Source organism: Octopus sinensis, linkage group LG1, assembly GCF_006345805.1.
Source record: "Octopus sinensis linkage group LG1, ASM634580v1, whole genome shotgun sequence".
NCBI lineage: Eukaryota > Metazoa > Mollusca > Cephalopoda > Octopoda > Octopodidae > Octopus > Octopus sinensis.
Genome location: NC_042997.1, coordinates 106,228,026 through 106,248,704, shown reverse-complemented (window position 1 = coordinate 106,248,704; position 20,679 = coordinate 106,228,026). Strand labels below are relative to the sequence as shown.

At 35.5% G+C, this 20,679-nt stretch overlaps 1 protein-coding gene across 5 annotated transcripts in view; it reads right to left on the bottom strand.

Moving 5' to 3' along the window:
* Positions 1-20,300, bottom strand: part of LOC115211160 (ankyrin repeat domain-containing protein SOWAHB) — a 161,817-nt gene extending 141,517 nt beyond the window's left edge. For all 5 annotated transcript variants that reach the window (XM_036503466.1, XM_036503464.1, XM_036503465.1 and 2 more), the window contains exons 1-2: positions 20,144-20,300; positions 6,908-6,969 (exon numbers count right to left, since the gene is read on the bottom strand). In XM_036503466.1, the coding sequence (XP_036359359.1) occupies positions 6,908-6,969; positions 20,144-20,267 (186 nt within the window). In that variant the 5' untranslated portion in view covers positions 20,268-20,300. The remainder of the gene's footprint in view (positions 1-6,907; positions 6,970-20,143) is intronic.
* Between the last annotated feature and the right edge of the window lie 379 nt (positions 20,301-20,679).

Sequence of the window (20,679 nt, the reverse complement as noted above, 5' to 3'; positions counted from 1 at the left end):
AGAACTATAATCAGCTAAGAAAAAATTCTTTGTAAACTAGAATTCTATTATTGCTAAAAAAAAATTTTTTTTAATCAAAAGCAAAAAAAAAGAAAAGAAAACCTGACAACCTCCAGGGATGAATGCACAAGTTTTATGTGATAATACATAAAGAGTTTCACTAGAAGCAATATAATAATCTGATATGCTATGAATTGGCATGCACATATTCAGAACTTAAAATTAAATTATATACACTTAAGATAAATTGACTATGCTAAGGGTAAAAAAAAGGAATCAATTTTAAAAAATGGAAAGAATAATGAAACAGACTTACTCATATCTTATGCACAGAATTTATTACAGAATGCAAAAATAAAAGTTTGTTTCTAAATTTTGGCATCATCAAAGTTAACTTATAAATAATTCTTCTTCATAAAGTTATTTTTCATACTTGTTTTTAAAGTTTTGAATTATTTGAACGGAAAAGTTGTGGTGGTGGGATGTGGTGGGGGAAGAAAGAGAAGATGAAAAAGATTATAACAATAACTGAAGAGAAATAAATATTGGCTATGGAAAAAAAAAAAAAGATAATAGCTAAAATCTGATGTTGAGGCTGTTGTAAAAGTCTGAGATTCAATAGGTTTGTGTTAATATAACTTTTGGAACAATGTAAAATGAGTTCAATCATAGTTCAAATATCAAAGAACAGCCAGTTGAGTTATATTTATTGTGCATTAACTGTTAGAAAAATCCTTGTTTTTTTAACCCTTTGCCTATTTTGTATATCACATGTGGTATACAGGACATATTTCCCTATCTTCCATGTATCATATATGACACACATTCCCAATCTTTTTTTTAAACCAGCAGAGTAACTTAGGACTTATGAAAGGAAAGCTTTATATTACCCAGAACTTGTGAAACAGGGGCAAACTAAAAATCTGAAAACAAGCATGGATGTTTAAGAAAGACTTATGAAAATACTTTGGACAGGCAGGGTTTAAGCTTAAAAATGTTTAGACATGTTGACATGGTCAATCAAGTCAAAATACAAATCTCTGCAAAGGAATCTTAATTTGAAGGAAAGAAACAAATATAAAAGCATCCATCATTCAAGTGGGAAACTTTCCCAATGCCACCAAGGGTTTGATAAGTTGAGTTTATTTATGAAAGTAATGTCAGCAACTTAGGCCATAAAAGTGGATTCATAATTGAAACACATATTTGTTTATAATACATAAGTATATCTGCCTGTTTCTCTATGTGTTTGAGTCTATATACCTACCTACGTATGTATATGCACACGTGTATGTACCTATACACACACATCTATGAATATGTGCATGTTTCTATCTATACAGGAGTCTATGTATGTGTGTCTCTATGTAAGTTACCTACCCCCACACTTCTAACTGATAAGGGAAGTTAGCCATCCTCCATTTCTCACTCTGAACACATATACACTGAGTGACAGATCCATAAAAAAACACAGAGCTACACACCAACAAACATACATGCGCTAAAAAAAAATATATGAAAATGTAGTTATGCTTACAGAAAGATCAAGCCAAAACAATACACTCACACCCACAAGTATATAAAAAAATATCTGATACCCAAATCTCTTTAGCACATTAAAAAAATGGAATTTTAGTTAACAGAATCAGACTGCTTAGAGGCAGGCATTAAGTTATCTCTACTCGACATCATTTTAATGTTGATTTTCATGATTTAAGTTCTTTATGTAAAGATATTTACACTGTATATTGCTTATGATTGAATAAAAGAAGTTTTTACAGTTCTTATAACTCTCTGGCTCCACCTCTAATATGAATATATTTAAAACTATACTCAGTTTTGCAGTCAGCAACTAATGAAGATGTAAATAAGTACCACATTGCCAGTAAATTCACATCAGACGTGCACATCTAACCGGCAGAGCCAACTTAATGCTTGCCTATAACTATTTTGATTTGGTTAAAGTCCTATTTAAATATGCTAAATACTTCTAAGCACCTCATATTTTACGTATTAATAATCTGATAGAGATAATAATGTTATTTGACCTTTCCATAGAGTTCTTTATCAATCCATTACAACTGGAATATTTCCTGTAGCTCTAAGCGGTTATATTTCAGTACTAGTTTATTTTACTCATCAACTAACTCGATTATAAACATTATATATATACACACACACACACACATATATATATATATATATACACACACACACACGAATATAATACCTGTATAAGTATATATATGTCTATATTTGTACGAGTACATGTATGCATGTGTATATATTTGTGCATGTATGTATTTGTATATACCCACATATATATATCTGTAGGTATGTGTATATGTACATATATCTATCCATGTACATCTGTCAATATACATGCACTCTTTACTCTTTTTACTTGTTTCAGTCATTTGACTGTGGCCATGCTGGAGCACCGCCTTTAGTCGAGCAAATCGACCCCAGGACTTATTCTTTGTAAGCCTCGTACTTAGTCTATCGGTCTCTTTTTGCCGAACCTCTAAGTTACAGGGATGTAAACACACCATCATCGGTTGTCAAGTGGTGTTGGAGGACAAACACAGATACACAAACACATACACACACTTATATATACATATATACGATGGGCTTCTTTCAGTTTCCATCTACCAAATTCACTCACAAGGCTTTGGTTGGCCTGAGGCTAGAGTAGAAGACACTTGCTCAAGGTGTCATGCAGTGGGACTGAACCTGGAACCATGTGGTCCGTAAGCAAGCTACTTACCACACAGCCACTCCTACGCCTTTTCAATATATTTATTTATGTGTGTGTGTGCATGTGTGTTAATGGGTGTGTCCCCGTATGTAACTACATATAGGCTTATGTGTAGATATCTGCACCTATAGTATATGTGTTTGTGTGTATGCATGTATATACACATGTATATATATATAGATATATATGAGTATGTTTTCTGCAATAAATGAATGGGGATGAGTAACAATTCTGTAAATAATAATAATATAAGCTTTAAACCTTATAAGCAATCACCATGTATTGACTATACTATTTTCTTTAGTCAATACACAGTGATCCCTTATAAATATTATTAACAGATATATATACATATATATATTACAAACAAGAAAGTAAATTTCAAACACGGCTTACCTGTGAGAAAGCAGAAAGATTGCATATCTACCCTTATAAAACAGAAAAAAGTTGCCAGCTACAGGAATTGAATCTGTACCCCTCAGGTACCAGCTGAGTGCTTTAACATTAAGCTAAATAGCCCCCAGACAACAATTACCTTAAATTTTCAAGCTAACATTTTTTGAATGCGACAACATTTTAATAAACAAACTGTTTGGTTTTAAATATATACATTAAGGTGGCGAGCTGGCACAAACGTTAGTATGCCGGGCGAAATGCTTAGCAATATTTCGACTGTCATACGTTCTGAGTTCAAATTCCACCGAGGTTGGCTTTGCCTTTCATCCTTTCGGGGTCGATAAATATAGTACCAGTTTCGCACTGGGGTCGATGTAATTGACTTAATCCCTTTGTCTATCCTTGTTTGTCCCCTCTATGTTTAGCCCCTTGTGGGCAGTAAAGAAATATATATATATATATATACATATATATATATGTGTGTGTATGTATATACAAACTGGAACTCTGTTAGTTACAAAGATTCCAGTGATCTGATCAATGAAACAGCCTGCTCATGTAATTAACGTGCATGTGACTAAGTACTCCACAGACATGTGTACCCTTAACATATTTCTCAAGGAGAGTCAGCATGAAATTGAGTGTGATAAGGCTGGCCCTTTGAATTACAGGTACAACTCATTTCTGCCAGCTGAGTGGACTAGAGCAATGCAAAATAAAGTATCTTGCTCAAGGACACCACACATCACCAGGAAATGATCATGAGCCAAATACCCTAACCATTAAGCCATGTACCTTCATGCACAAACATACACACGTTTTGCTGCATGTATAGAAGTATACTTGTGTGTATATGCATCTGTGTGTGTCTATATGTTATATGTATGAAGATATATGTTTGCCACTGTTGCTTCATTTTCTCCCCCACCACCAGTCCATCCCTCTCGGTCTGGTAATTGGAAATCTGGCAAGGATTCTTATGTAGAAAAATCTTTTACTGACTCTTGTAAATGCTGTTTCTCTTTTTTCTCTGTCTCTCATTGTCTTGAATTTTGTCACATTCAATCTGTCTACATTCCCAAGATATATTTTTTACAGATTTTCACTTTTAATTATTTCTGTAGGGGTTTTTCATATACCTGTTCTTGTACATATATTCAAATAAAATTGTATCATAATCCACTTCTGGGAGAGGATTTCCTCACCTCAAACTCTTGACTTCATTTCCTACATAGGAAGGGCATCCAGCTGTAGAAACACTGCCAGATCTGACTGGGCCTGATGAAGCCTTCTGGCTTCACAGACCCCAGTTGAACTGTCCAACCCATGCTAGCATGGAAAACGGACGCTAAACGATGATGATGATGATGATGTTTATGCTTCTTCTGTTGGTAATATGTATATAAAAATATATGTAAGTAAATGCTTTTCCAAATAAAATTGCACTTCATGTTTGAAGCTCTGATGAAGCTTATAGGGAGATACACAAGCATTCAACTATGAGTGCATTGCATCTTATAGCAGAAAACAGCTCTAAGCTAATGAAATTCATAACAGAATTTCTTATTCCCTTGTCATTTTAATTTCTTATTACTACTCTGTACTCAGCTAATGCTTTGTCTAAAGTATATGTACACTGAATTCTAACACTAGGTTATTAGTATTGCTATGCCTAAGTGAAATACTGAATGAATGAATGCGTGTATATATGTACATGTCTATGTATGTATACACATAAATAAAGTGAAGGTCAGTGATGAATTTGACACAAAGGTAGAAGTTCATCATGGTTCAGTCATCAGTTCCCTCTCATTCATTATAGTGTCTTTAAAGCCATTACAGAGGAATTTAAGATTAGCTATCCATCGGAATTCCTATATGCCGACAGCCTAGTACTCTTAGCTGAAGCTATAGGGGAATTCAAGAGGAAATTCCAAGCATGGTAGCCAGACCAAGAGTTAAAGGTAACTTCAGGGAAATGGTCTAGTATGCTGTATTCATTGTAAACTATAGACACATAAGAGGCAGACTTACAGACATATTAAATATCCTTTGCTCTACTACTTAGTGAAATTGATCCAGCCTCCAGTGCTGCTACAACATCTTGCATTTTCACCATAATAGGCATCATAGCCACTGATATCAGATTCGCTATTATTCTAATAAGTAGCCTCAGTGTTTAATTGCAACTATAGTTGCCTTGGAAAACCTCAATAGCTAAAGAATGTGAACAATATTTTTGTATCTTGAAAATTCTGTAGTGTTAACTGATAAGATCCAAGAATAATTTCCTAGGTTTGGGCTTTACTAGCCCAACCTTCCCTCTAAAAGCATTTGTTAAATTGCTTAAGTTACTTCTGAATCTAAAGCATATTTAGAACTAATCTGTAACCAGTGATTCTAGGCAGTTGGACTTGAAAATGAAAGCATTGTACTTTTGGATAATGTAATACAGTTCTTCAGCTTTTCACGTACTGTATTCAGGCACCATTCACTTCAGTTGCTGATAAGCCAGCAAGAAAACCTCTATGTTATTATTTGACTTGATAGAAATAGCAGCCAAATCTCCATCATTATATACCCTACTAGCATAGAGAAAGAAGGAAATTTTGAATGATGGAGTCCAGAGAACACTTTCCCTGATTGAGATAAGCAAACCTCTGTGGATGACCAACCAGCTAATAATCACAACCAAACCTCCCTCAAAGTATACGCTACTGTGAAATAGAAAAGACCCATTAATTAACAAAGTCCTAAACAACCCTACAAAACTGGACAATCAATGATGGAAAAGTTTGGATCATAGGTTTGCTTAATCAGACCAATTGAGGGCTAAACAATTACATTTAACAAAAAAAGTAAGATGGTCATGGCTGGAATACATTTGACTATTCAGTCAGTTCTCCAGCAACTCCAGGGTAGGCTGAGCTCACCAGTCCTGTATGGCAATTCACCTAGAAGAAAGTCAATCCAATGTAAAAAAAACTTACAGCTTGTTGGTCACTGCAGCTGTGGTCAGGCCTGTTGGTCACTGTAGCTGTGGTCAGGCCACCAATTCTAAAGAGTAGGATCGGATTGTGTGGACTGATACTCACTTTAAAGCTATTAAGTGCAGGCAGGAAAAATGCCCTGCAACATCAATGATCAGTTCACATAACCACGTGAAGGTGTGCTGCTCTTCCTCATGATTTTCAGGTACAAAGAAATTGCCATCATCACAGCGTCAATATGACTGACTATATCTCTCCTCCAAAGTGTAGCCTTCTCCCAATCTTAGAGATCAATAACAGATATAAATAATAAAAGAAAATCCCCCAAGACCTAATGATCTCAAAAACAAGCCATCAGAGGAAGCCACTATGTAGATGCATGACGTGCTAGAAACAGCAGTCAAATCTTTCTCATATCATACCCTACTAGCTTTAAAAGGAAGGACATATTGGAGCTGAGCAGTAACAACAATGAAAGACCCTTTATATGGTAGCTTGATCTGCCACAAATAGCAGCCAAATTGCAACATGTAAAAAATTAGCAAGCAAATTTTGACTTGTAAAAAAAGCAGCCGAATCTCTTAAATCACAGTCAATTGTCTTTATCAAAAAGAAAGGGCATACTGGACATTTTAGTCTAAAACAAACTATGTTAGGAAAACAGGTTGGTCATAACTAGAATACCTTTGATCTTAAGTAGGCTAAATCTGGGCTGACTTTGGCAAAACAACAAAAAAAAAAACAAAAAACAAATGCTCACCTTATCATCTTTCACATGTGATAGAGTATTTACAAATTCCTTGAATTTTTCACGGTTTTTTACTGAAACGAAATAATAAAGTTAACATTAATTAATAATTTCTTAGACTAGCACAACATGTCGAATTAATTAGGGTGAGAGTATTATTATGGTGATTCTTTTATGTCTAAGTCAGCTACAAAGTAGACGAATTGAAGACAGAGGTGAAGCAATGTTCTGCATTTTTGTAATATCTGTCATAAATTGTTCTCAGAAGGAAGTACTGTAATTACTCATGAGGGCATTAATGCATAGAATAAACTATTGGGTTGTCTGGAAAGTTCATGCCGATTTTTAAAGGAAAGAAAAAGGTCAATAAATACTTGCCATTACATTTTTAATCAACCAAACATGAACCATTTTGTTGCACAATGCTTCTCCATCTTTCCTTTAACTTGAAAATACCCACTTCCCAGAATTGAGGGGGTTTCATGGCAAAAAATTCATCAAGGTATCTTTTTATGTCAACCAAGGAATTGAAATTTTTACCATTAAGACTATTCTGCAGAGACCTGAATAAGTGGAAATCCGAAGGAGCAATATCTGGTGAATACGGAGGGTGAGGTAACACATCCCAGCCAAACTGCAGCAATATTTATCTGGTTCCCAAAACATCAAGTGCCGAAAATTAACTTTCTTATCTTCCATTTTAAAGGGTTACAGAATTAACACAGGTTATAGGAACATAAACCTTCTTCAACAAAAAGATAGCATAAACTGTGCTCTAAATGGAGGTGTAGTCAAATCCTGTTTTATGGACTCAACCATGTTCTAAAATAAGTTGAAAGGTAAGCTACTATAAATCGGCATGAACTTTCCGGACAACCCAATATATATATCTTGGACCCACTACAGGGACCATCTATCTGAACTGACATATAGCTGGTCGATAAAGCAATTAAGGATATGAAGACAGGGAAAGGCCCTTGCCCATCAAGAATGGTTACTGAGATGCTTAAATATTTAGTGGATTGGAATTGGCCTAGTCACTTGTAGAATTAATCAGGTGGTCCCATGAGGAAGTCATACACAATGACTGATGTAGCAGCATTATAGTCAACTGCTACAAAAGTAAAGGTGACCCTGTCAGGCAAAAATAATTACTGAAGTATCTAATTACTGGACCAGGTCATGAGAGTTTCAGTCATTAGATTGCAGTCCTACTGGGGCACTGCCTTAAAGAGTTTAGTCAAACAAATCAATCCCCGTATTTATGTTTTCTAAGCCTGATACTCATACTACCAATCACCTCTTGTCAAACTGATAAGTTATGAGGATGTAAACAAAAGAACAACAGTTGTCAAGTGGTGATAGGGGACTTGTGCATCAAGGCAGTGATGCCAGCAGGATCGTCAGCACACCCGGCAAAATGCTTAGCAGAATTTTATCTGTCTTTACAATCAGAGTTTAAATTCTGTCAAGATCAACTTTGCCTTTCATCCTTTCGGGGTTTGATGAAAAAGTACTAGTTGAAGATTTGGGTTGATGTAATCAATATGACCCCACCCTCAAAATTTCAGGCCTAGTGCCTTGGCAAGCTGACAGAATCGTTAGTGTGTTGGACTAAAAGCTTACAGGTATTTTGCCTGTCACTACATTCTGAGTTCAATTTCTGCTGAGGTCAACTTTGCCTTTCGTCCTTTCGAGGTTGATAGAATACTGGAGTTGATGTAATTGACACACCCCTTCCTCCAAAATGGCTGCTCTTGTGGCAAAATTTGAAATCATTATTATTATTATTATTATTATCATTAGTAGTAGTATAGTGGTTGTGGGTAGTAGTAGTTGTTTCTAATTATGATTCTTAGGAACAGAGATTTCAAACTAAAATTTTTTTTTAGCAGGAGGAGGAGTGATATGACATCATCCTAATATTAGTCAAGCAAAAGAGGTTAGATAAAACCGCTTAATACTAATGCCTCACACTTGTGTGTGTGTGTGTGTATATTTTCATCTGCCTTCTAACAATTCAACTGTCTGTTATGACAAACATATTTCAGAGCATGAATAACTCCCAATAAAAAACATAATATTTTCTTATGTTTCATATGTGACTGTTATTTCACCATTACAAGGCAGCGAGCTGGCAGAAACGTTAGCATGCTGGATGAAGTGCTTATCAGTATTTCACTCATCACTACGTTCTGAGTTCAAATTCCACTGAGGTTGACTTTGCCTTTCATCCCTTTGGGATTGATAAATTAAGTACCAGTTGCATACTGGGGTCGATCATATCAACTGGCCTCCTCCCCAAAAATCTCAGGTCTTGTGCCTATAGTAGAAAGGGTTATTTCACCATTATATAGACAAAGCAGTGATTATCAAGATATATTTTCACTCTGAATGTGAACAGCTTAAAAAGCTTTTTAATCTACCAATCAAGAGCAAAAGAAATTAACCACAGCCAGAAGTCAACAACAAAATAAATGCATAATATTATAATTAATAACATTAATAACCTCATAAACGTTTATGACTGACATTAATACATAATTAAAGGTTACATAATGATAATAGCAATGAAGAACAACTAAACAAAAATTATGATAATCATTTCCTGTAAAGGGTTGATAGTTTAATCGTGTATTTAAATGTGAATGCATGTGTTGGAAAATAGTGGGGGGGTGGAATAAGGAGTTATGGTAATATACAATGCGATGAAGGTGGTGAGATAGCATGCTGGGTAAAATGCTTGGTGGCATTTTGTTCATCTTTACATTCTGTGTTCAAATTCGGCTAAGTCAACTTTGACTTTAATCCTTTCTTATTTATCATCATCATCATCATCGTTTAGCGTCCGCTTTCCATGCTAGCATGGGTTGGATGGTTCAACTGGGGTCTGGGAAGCCAGAAGGCTGCACCAGGCCCAGTCTGATCTGGCAATGTTTCTACGGTTGGATGCCCTTCCTAATGCCAACCACTCCGTGAGTGTAGTGGGTGCTTTTTACGTGCCAGATGAGGCTGGCAAACGGCCACGATCGGATGGTGCTTTACTAGTAGAGCATTGGGGTTGGTCTAATCAACTTACCCCCTCCCCGCCAAATTGCTGGGTGTTGTGCCAAAGTTGGAAGGGCTGGAAAGAAACCATAAGTTATGAAGTCAAAATGAGTCAAGCTTGAAGTAATAACTTGTGCTAATGAAGACTGTTATATGTAATAAAATTCGAATAAAGAGATGCCTTTTCCTCTTTGGAAATTATATTGAATCAGTATCCTCTCCAGTGTTAGTTACCAACAAGAACAACAACATTTCGCTTATGAAATAAGAATAAACAGAAGTGGGGAGATGTACCAGAACGAAGAAGGTAAAAGCCAATGAACAAATAATACAAATGTAGCATGGCATAACAACATAATGAAGGAATAAAAATGTATATAGGCAGCGTCAAAGGTTGTGAGATAGTAGATGGGGTTTTATATATATACATAGATGTACATACATACACACAACAAACACATAGATGGATATATATGTTTATATATGTATATATATGTGTATATATATATATATATATATATATATGCCAGCATGGAAGGCAGATGTTAAACGATGATGTATATGCAGGTGTGTGTATATAAAGATGTATATATAAATGTATACACATAGAGCCAAGCAAAGTGAAACTGATTGTGAAATGCCATAAAAGAAGCTAAACCAAATGTTACGTTTGTTCTTTCTTACATTATAACTGTGAAATAATTAGAAACACTTGTGTGGTGTGCCTTTGTGTTCATTTATATTCATTTATTTATTAGAAAAATCTTAAGAAACCTCTGAAAAGAGAGAGGGAACATTGTAAGTGATAGATAAATATGGGGCAAAGAAAGCCCTTTAATAAACAATGTATTTTTTCCTATTTTTACATACGTAGGATGCCTAGGATTTTTAAGGACGGAAGAAGTGGGTGTGGGTGCAGGAAGTAGTTCTTATTGCTGTTATTGTTGAACTTCAGCTCAGTTTTGATATCTTTAATCTTTTACTTGTTGCAGTCACTGGACTGTGGCCATGCTGGAGCTGAAACACTGCAAATCAACCCAGTACTTATTTTTTTAAAAAATTCTACTTATTCTATTGCTGAAATGATGTTACAGAAATGTAAACAAACCAACACAGGCTATCAAGTGGGAAAGGGCAAACACAGACACAGAGATATATACACACGCTATGGGCTTCCACACAGTTTTCCATCTACCAAATTCATTCACAAGGCATCAGTTCGCTGAGAGCTATTGTAGAAGATACTTGCCTAAGGTACCATGCAGTGGGATTGAACCTGTGACTATGAGGTAAATAAGCAAGATTTTTAACCACACAGCCATGCCTGATAGAAAAAAAAGCTTATGATCACATGTATTTCAGTCAAGACTATCCTGCCATTTTATTAGGAGTTTATAGAAACACATTATCTAATGCAATGGTATCTCAACATTTTTTGACAGTGAGAAGTGCTGGAGATCAAATATAAAGTTACTGGTGTATTTTGTATAGAAAGTAAGAAATTAAAAAAAAAGACTGCTTTAAATTTTAAAATTTAGAAAAAAATCCCTAGAAAATTATTATTTACTTAGCTTCTGACAGAATCATTAGCATGCCGGGTGAAATGCTTAGCAATATTTCATCTGCTGCTACATTCTGAGTTCAAATTCCACCAAGGTTGACTTTGCCTTTCATCCTTTTGGGGTTGATAAATTAAGTACCAGTGAAACACTGGGGTTGATGTAATCAACTAGTCACCTACCCCCAAATTTCAGGCCTTGTGCCTATTGTAGAAATGTTCATCAATCACATTTGTGTATAACAAAATTATGAGTAACATGCTTTGCTTTTGAAAGCTCAAAGTATTAACATGGATTTAGCTTTTAAACCAGCTGTATCCAGCCCCAAATTTTCTACCTGCTATATGTTCAAACCGAACAGATCTGGCCTCTCACACCTATCTAACAATGTCATTGTAAAACTATACCATAACATTATTGAAACCTCAAAGCTACAAGATAAAGCATAGTTAATTCAAAACAATTTGAATGAAAATGTATTACATTTAACAGAGTAATCTGAATGATAAAGAGTTAAATCATATTTTAAAAACTCAGTTGCACAGACATAACTATATGGTTAAAAAAACTCATTTTGCAACCATGTGGATTTGGGTTCAGTCCCACAGTGCAGCACCAGGGGCAAGCATCTTCTGCTATAGCCCTGAGCTGATCTAGACCTTGTGAGAGAATTTGGCAGATGGAAATAGTGTGGAAGCAAGACGCTTGCTTCCCAACCACATAGTTCCAGGTTCAGTTCCATTGCATGGAATTTTGGGCAAGTGTCTTCTACTATAGCCTCAGGGCCAAACAAAACCTTGCGAGTGGATTTTGGCAGACAGAAACCAAAAGAAGCCCATTGTAATATATATGTATGTGTGTCTTTGTGTCTATGTTTGGTCCCCCACCACTACTTGACAGTATTGGCATGTTTATACCCCCATAACCTAATGGTTTGGCAAAAGAGACTAATAGAATAAGTACCAGGCTTAAAAAAATAAGCACTGGGGTTGATTCATTTGACTACAAATTTTTCAAGGGGGTGCCCCAGCATGGCCACTGTCTAATGACTGAAACAAATAAAAGATAATACATATATATGTATCTGCATGTCTTTGTGTTTGTGCCCCCCCCCCATTTCCATTGCTGGACTATCAACATTGGTTTGTTTACATCCCTACAACTTGGTGATATGGAAGAAGAAACTAATAGAATAAACACTAGACTCTAAAGAATAAATGCTGGGGTCAATTTATCCAAGCAAACCCTTCAAGGTGGTACCTCAGCATGGTCACAGTCCTACAAATGTAATAAGTAAAATGATATAAAGAAAGAGAAAAAAGCATATTAGTACCTCTTGGTGCATAGTTTCAGAACCTATGACCTAAAGTATCTTTTCCTGTTTAATTTATAAACTCTAAGCTAGTGGAGTGAGAATTTTGACTTCTATTTCTAGCAGGGTGAGTGATAATATAGAGCAGGATTGTCAAGCTCATTTGGCTTTTCATGCCAGATTGAAGCTTAAACTGGATAGGGACAACTGCTCCTAAATTCTTATATATATAATGTTTCTGTTTCTGTTTCTTTGTCACCCTCTAACCTTTCATCCTGACATGAATTTTCCTCCTCAAATGCCCCTGCCCCTTTCATAATTTTTTGTCTTGTGAGTTATGTAGTAACCCTGCCAGTACTGGTGCCACGTAAAAAGCATCCAGTCCACACTGTAAAGTGGCATTTGGAAGGGCATCCAGCTGTAAAAAACAGCCAAAACTAACCTTGCCTGAGCTAGCTCCACGTAAAAAGCACTGAGTACACTCTTTGGTGTTAGGAAGGGTATCCAGCCGGAAAAACCCTGTCCAAACAGACAGTAGCATATGGTAGATTTTCTACCTGATCAGCTCCTGTGAACTGTCCTACCTATGCATGCAATGAAGATGGCTGTTAAACAATGATGATGATGAGGCTAAAGCATATAAAGAAAGATGTCAAAATACAACTTTATTGACAATGAAGAGAGGAAACAATGATGTGTCAGTAAAGTTTGTGAGCAAAGATGTATGGAGAAAATGTATTCAGGTAGTTATAGAGTTCTGTAAAGAAAGAGACCTTAGAGAAAGAAGTTAAAATAGAAATTGTTCAAATAAATGCATAGTTCTTGAGAAGACCAGTGCTTAATAGAAAGACCTTTCAATATTGTTCATATTACTAGAATCCATTTGGATGATCATGTAAACTTGTAAAGTATACAAAAAAAAATTGTCTGGTTTGACATGTGTAGATAAAAAAAAAAAGGAAATAGGTCACAATTTTTTGTATATAAATTCATAAGTATCATTTTCACAGGTTGAGATAATAAAAGATTCTTATAGGTGCTCGCCACCTCTATCCCATCTGAACTAACATTCCTTGCATTCTTATGAAACTCTCCACTCTGTCTATCCTGTCATCTCACCTAGTCCAATTCTCTGTAACATTTCACCTATATTCATACCTTGAGTGTATGTCTTGACACATAACCACCCCAGCTCTATCTTTTATCCTTTCTTCTCCAACTGGAGTATCCTTGTATCCCTTCTACAAGATACCTATCTCTATCTCTCTATTATTCCTTCAATATCTCACCAACCGGCTCAAAGTCACTTCCCTCAATAGTATTCTCCTTCAACCCAGTTGAGTGGAATGACTTGTCCTGCAAGTTACTTGGTGACCCCCATCAGTGTTCATGCCATGAAAAAAAAAAACACTCAGTACACTTTGTAAAATGGTTGGCATAGAAACCATGTTAAAACAGACAAGAGAGCTTGGCACAACCCCCTGGCATGCCAGCTCTTATAACCCATGCCAGCATGGAAAATGGACATTAAGCAAGGATGAGGATATTAATTAAAACTCTAGTCAGGCTCTGACTCTGAATGCAAGCTATTGATTATATATTTTACAGAATATTTTAAAATTGAAATAATGAAGTTCTTTTATTTATAAAATTGAGCTGTGAGCTGGACTAAACTTTGCCATGGGACAGGCCAGATCTGACATGTCTTATGTTTGACACCCTTGCAGCAGAGGATTTCTTGTTGGTTGGTGTGCATAGAATGTTTGTACTAGTAGGGAAAGAGGAAAGCAAAAGTGTGTAAGTGTATGTTTGGTACATCATTATGAGTATAATTAATGCTAAGGTTAATTTTGTCCTTCATTAATAAAATATTGTTAGGTGAGGGCATGGTAGTATGCTTGGAACAATAGATCTATGAATTGTACCTTTCATTAGTTTGACCAGCCACATGCTATACATCTGCTGTTTGATCAGTGCTGACGTGAGACTATGTAACAGCTCTTCAAAAACCTGAACTTGAGTCTGAGCAGAAGAAATCATTATTGTATTGAACATTTTATCAAGGTACAAAGATGGCAGTGTAGTTAAGAATCTTGATTTGCAACCTCATGATTTCAGGTCCAGTTTCACTGTATGACACCTTGGTCAAGTGTCTTCTACTATAGCCCCAAGCCAACTAATGCCTTGTGAATGAGCTTGGTGGACAGAAACTGTATGGAAGCCCATCATATGTAAGTGTGTATATGTGTGAGTGTGTGTGTATTTTATGCCTGTGTTTGTTTCTCCAATGCATGATAACTGGTGTTGGTTTGTTTATGTTCCACCACCACCACTAGAGTAAGTGCCAGACTTAAAACTAAGTACTGGGGTTGACTTGTTTGACAAAACCCCTTCAAAGTGGTGCCCCAACATGGCTACATTTCATTTAGTGGCACTGTATTAGTGCAACACTTTCTTTCATCCCCATTTCACCTTGTTTTCTTATCTGATAGCTCACCTTTATCTGTATCTAATTCAGTATATAAGTGAAATCAAGCCTTTTCACTTCATAGTTTCTCACCTCACAAAAACTACTCCCCTGTTCTGAGTTCAATAATCTTTGTGGCAAATGAAATATTCACTCACAAGATACAACTAATTAACTTTATCACTTCCGTTAAAAAAAATAAAACAACTTTTATCCCATTGAAAGAAAGTGATTTGCTTTAGTTAACAAACACTACTTTACAATACAATGTTTTTTTTTAATGGTTCCTTTACTTTTGTAAAGGTAAATTATATTTTGCTGGAACAATTGTCATTACAGTTAGCTACCCTTGCTACTGCAACATCTCAACCATGAGACAAGAGTTACATCTATATATTCGTCATTCAAAGTGAATTATTTGCTTAGGGTATGGGCATAGGTTGTGCAAAGTGAGTCTGCAGCTGAACAACAGAGCTCAAATGAACTGAGAGAAAAATTGGGTATAGAGAAATCAGATTATCATCATCATTTAATATCTGTTCCCCATGCTGGCATGGGCTGGATGTTTTGACAGGCACTGGCTAGCTGGAGAGATGCCCAGGCTCCATTTGTCTGTTTTGGCATGGATTATATGGCTGGATACTCTTCCTAACACCAACCACTTCACAAAATGTATTGGGTGCTTTTACATGGCATGGGCATGAGTGCTTTTATGTGACATCAGCATGGATACTGTAGCATGAAAAAAGAAAAGACTGCACTAATATGCACCTGATGCTGGTAATACATAAAAAGCACCCAGCACACTCTCTTAAGTGGTTGGCATTAGGAAGGGCATCTAGCCATAGAAACCATGCCACAACAGACAATTAGAGCCTGGACAGCTCTATGTCAAACCATCCAACCCATGCCAGCATGGAAAGCGGATGCTGAACGATGATGATGATGCATAAGAAGGATAGGAACTTGCGAAAGAAACCTGAAGAAGAAATGGAAAGATATGAAGGATAATCACAAAAGGCTGAAACTCATAAAAATGACAAGGGATTGCAATGAATGATAAGACACTGTATTGAAGAAGGCTGTCCAACCCATGCAAGCATGGAAAAAATTATTAAAAGATTATTAAGAAGATATGAATCTGTTTACAGTCTGTCCTTACAGAATTGCCTTGGTGCTTTAGAAAAATAATTATTTCACTCGTTTAAGACGAGTGAGTTGGTGCAAATGGAAATGCATTGAACGGGATGCTTTATTTGAAGAGTTGAATAAAGGCGACTGTTATGGAATCATCCTCATCATCATCATTTAATATCCATGTTCCATGCTGGTGTGGGTTGGATGGTTTGACAGGATCCAACAAATCTACAGACTGCATTGCACTCCAGTGTCTGCTCTGGCATAGTTTCAATGGCTAGATGCCAACCACTTTACAGCAGAATACTGCAGTTAGAGAGATGATGGTTGGAGGAGCTGGCTTGAGGAGAAAGTTGGGTAAAGGGCCCAGTTGTGCATATCTATACATATCATGCTTCCAGAATCTCAGCTTATCACCAGTCATCCCAGTTCAAGGCCCTGAGATTAGTATTCATCACTTCATCCCATGTTTTTCTGGGTTCCTTTCTGAAAGCCATATCTATGTTAAGTGATCGATACTTCTTTATAAAGCTCTCCTTATTCATCTGTATCATACTTCCATACCAGTCTAGTCTTCTAACACATGACATCTGATTCCTCTTATGCTCAGACAAAAAGAGAAGTACTTGCATGAAGTGAGTTTGGGAGGATGCAACATAACATGGTCAAGAGACTATTTTAGGAATATAAGAAATTCAGCAATTCTTTTAGAGTTGGTGATTGGAAGCATGTCTAACATGTAAGCAAGCATTGCTTTGATGCAGTTGAGAACATAAGTGATCCAGCTCAAATGTGTGAGCAATACTCTAATGTAAAAAAATATTTGTCTCTTATTAATCAGTAGTTGTTCAGGACTAAAACAGCTTTTGTGAGAGTTTTAGATATTCAAAAAATGTGTCATTGTAATTGCTAACATTTGTGGAAATACAATGATTCTGTTACTACTGAATGAAACTAAGCTGGTGAGTTTCTATTCACCATCATTTTTTAAGTCAGTTTTTCATTGCTGGTTTGGTTCTTGCAATCACAATAGATATTTGCAGACACCTTTAACTACACATCCTTTTATGCATAGAAAATTTCATCTAGTCTCCATTCTCAAGTACATGAGGATACAGAATATCATCCACATGAAACCGTCATATCTTCCACCAACCATGTACAACCTCTTGTCATAATGTTTGTCATCTGTTTTACGAGGCCTGGTATCCTAAAATCAGACCACATTTTTTTCTCCTATAAGCTCCTTCCACTTGCATTTTTACAATCAACTAACATCCTTCATATGCACCATATCAACAATCATGTCTTTTGTATTAGAGGTATCAATCACAAAACTGTGAGTGATACCTCTGGTGTCCAATTTTACTTTCATCACACGTGTTCTCTTTGATGTATGTATGCACACTGGATAGCAGTATGACTTTATTTACAACAAAGAAGAAATTACTCCTTGTCTCAACTTCATTCTCTGAAATGAAATCTTTATAATTTAGTAGGGGGATGACAAGCAGATAATGATGATGGCAATCTCCCTATTTTGTAACGCTCTTTGTAAAATCTTCCATTTTTGAAAAGGATCATTCACCTTGTTCCATAGCATACAAATCACAGAAACCCAATACGGATAAATCACTATGTTAACTGATTCAAAATGCTGTTGTTGTACAAACACAGTCAGAGATGCTTGAGCAGATGACATAGGTCCCATAGTATATATATAATTAAGCAGACGACCAAGGGCACACACTGATATTTGAGCCAATGACCTAGGTCATACAGAAAGGATTCAGCTGATGACCTAGGTCTCAACACAATAATACTTAAGCAGACGACATAGATTACAAATTGATATTTAAGCAGACGACAAAGGTCACAATGACACCAAAGCAGACGACCTATATCATTCGGTCACTGCTAACTAGTCACGATTGTGCCGTGTAAGCGTGGTATGTGGGTGCAAAAAAAAAAAAAAGTGCCCCCTACTTCCAGTTTACATTCCTCAACAAAAACATCTACACAAAAGCTTGACTTATATCATAGCGTCCGGCGAAGATATTTGATTTAAGTTTCAAATTTGTTTTATTTATAGTGAATATTCAACCAAATACGTTAAACAGTACTATATTTGTTTGCGCGTGGATGCATGAAAGAGGCTTAGAGAGATGAAAAAATATAGAGATATAATCTAGTGAAAATCTAGTACTGATCAAAATTCCTTAAATTGAAAATAAAAATGAAATTCGTTTAATATATTAAAAAAAAAATTTCAAAAGGTTTATTTTTACAGACAAATATCACCAGTCGAATGGGAATATTGTGTAAAAATAGCAACAAAATGACTTTCTCATCACTTCGCTATTGTATACTATACTTCCGTATGAGCTGATAATGTACTATCAAATCTACGATGAGACAGAACAAGGGACTAAAGAGCTTCTACGTGGTTACTCAACTTGCCAAAAATAGCAACCAAATTTCCCTCAAATCACACCCTCACGTCTCTTAAAAAACAAAAAAAGATGTAGTCTTAAATATACAAAGAGATAAGGTAGTCAGAGCTACACTGATAATAAATCTGCTCGACATTAAAAAAACAAAAGACTTTTCGAAGTTGACGTTTATCTTAAAAACATTAGACATACTGTACATATTTATTCAATTACTTCGTAGAAATAAATGCTATAAATAAACGTAGTTTGAAAAGTGTGTCTAAAAGGCCCCGCCTATCGTGTTTACATTTTCATTTCACGTGACGAGTGAACCTCCACACGATCACTTAAGCTGCTAAAAATGGCAGCAAAATCCCTTTCTAATCACGTTGTTATTGTATTTAAAAATAGAAGACTCTTTAGGTAATATGATATTAGATACATTGTTCTGGATAAAAGACAGTCATGGTTGGAAGTCTTAATCATTGCCTATGACAGTCAACATTTCGCTTTAACAAAATATGAGAGGCCTATTTAACATCGTGCTAGAACTTTTTTAAACATAATTCGGTTCAAGTTTTTTTTCTCTTTCTCTTATATTCAATAAAAATATTGCAATGATAAAGTTTCACACACTGAACATTACAAACAGGCTTTTATCGTCCCAAGCCCAACATCAATTTTCTATTAAGCTAGTGTGCATTAAGTTGTTTTGAAAATATATTTACCTAGTTTACGTAGGTAAATACAAGGTACTATTCTTATTGATTATATTCTTAACTATATCTGTTACGGAATTTTGTTCTGTATCTTAATTAAATTTTTTTATTGTTAAAGACTGTATCAAGATTTGTGAAATTATACAGAAGAGGTTTTACTTTGTTTCCACAAACTGTAATATTATACAAATATGGGTTACGAGATTGAATGTGGTGCAATATCACTAGTAATAAATATCACAGCTGTCCTTTACTATGACTTTTAAACGCAGAAAATACAAGAGACCTTTTCAATTAATTAAAATCCTATTACCCTATTACAATAAAACAAAAGTGTCGAATTAGTGAAATTAAGTGTTGTGGTAGCATAATATAACGCATTAGTGTATATATATATAATTATGAAATATAGTTTCAAAAGGAAGAATAACATTCTAGACATATATTAATGGGATTTAACAGGGATTGTGAGAATTGTAGGATACGATATTAACAGACCACGCCTTATAGAGAAAACAATAGAATGATTGAAGTGAGCAACATGTATGTAATTGACAAACTATATGTCATTTACCTTTATTAGTTGGATCTTCGAGAAACTGTTTAAAACCAGTTACAAGTTCTTTGTTAGTGCATTTCCCACCAGTTTCTATCATAAAGTTTAAAACAGACTCTAAACTTAATTCGCTAACCGCCATGTTCAGTAAATAAACATCGCTACCGGAACCGGAAGTGTTGCCAACTGACTTTAAAGTTTATGTAGGTTGAAGTGACAACGAATGTGACATTTCTGGTTGTTTTAATATTATATTTTTTGTTTTGTAGTCAACAAAATAGCAATGTCGTTATTTTATAACCCCAGATTGTCTCTGAGTAGGTCTTGGATCGAAAGTATTTAAACGATGATTAACTCGTCTTTTTAAGAGGTTTGTCGGACAATTTTAAATGTGTTTTTTTCCGTCCCGAAGACGACAGAATGTGATATAAGGGAGATTCCGCTGTTATTTCTAGCAGGTCAAACAACCATGCGGAGGCTCAGAAACTTAATCTTGTATGTGAAATATAAATTGGGACTAATAATATAATCTGTCTGTTCTGACTTTGTTTGGT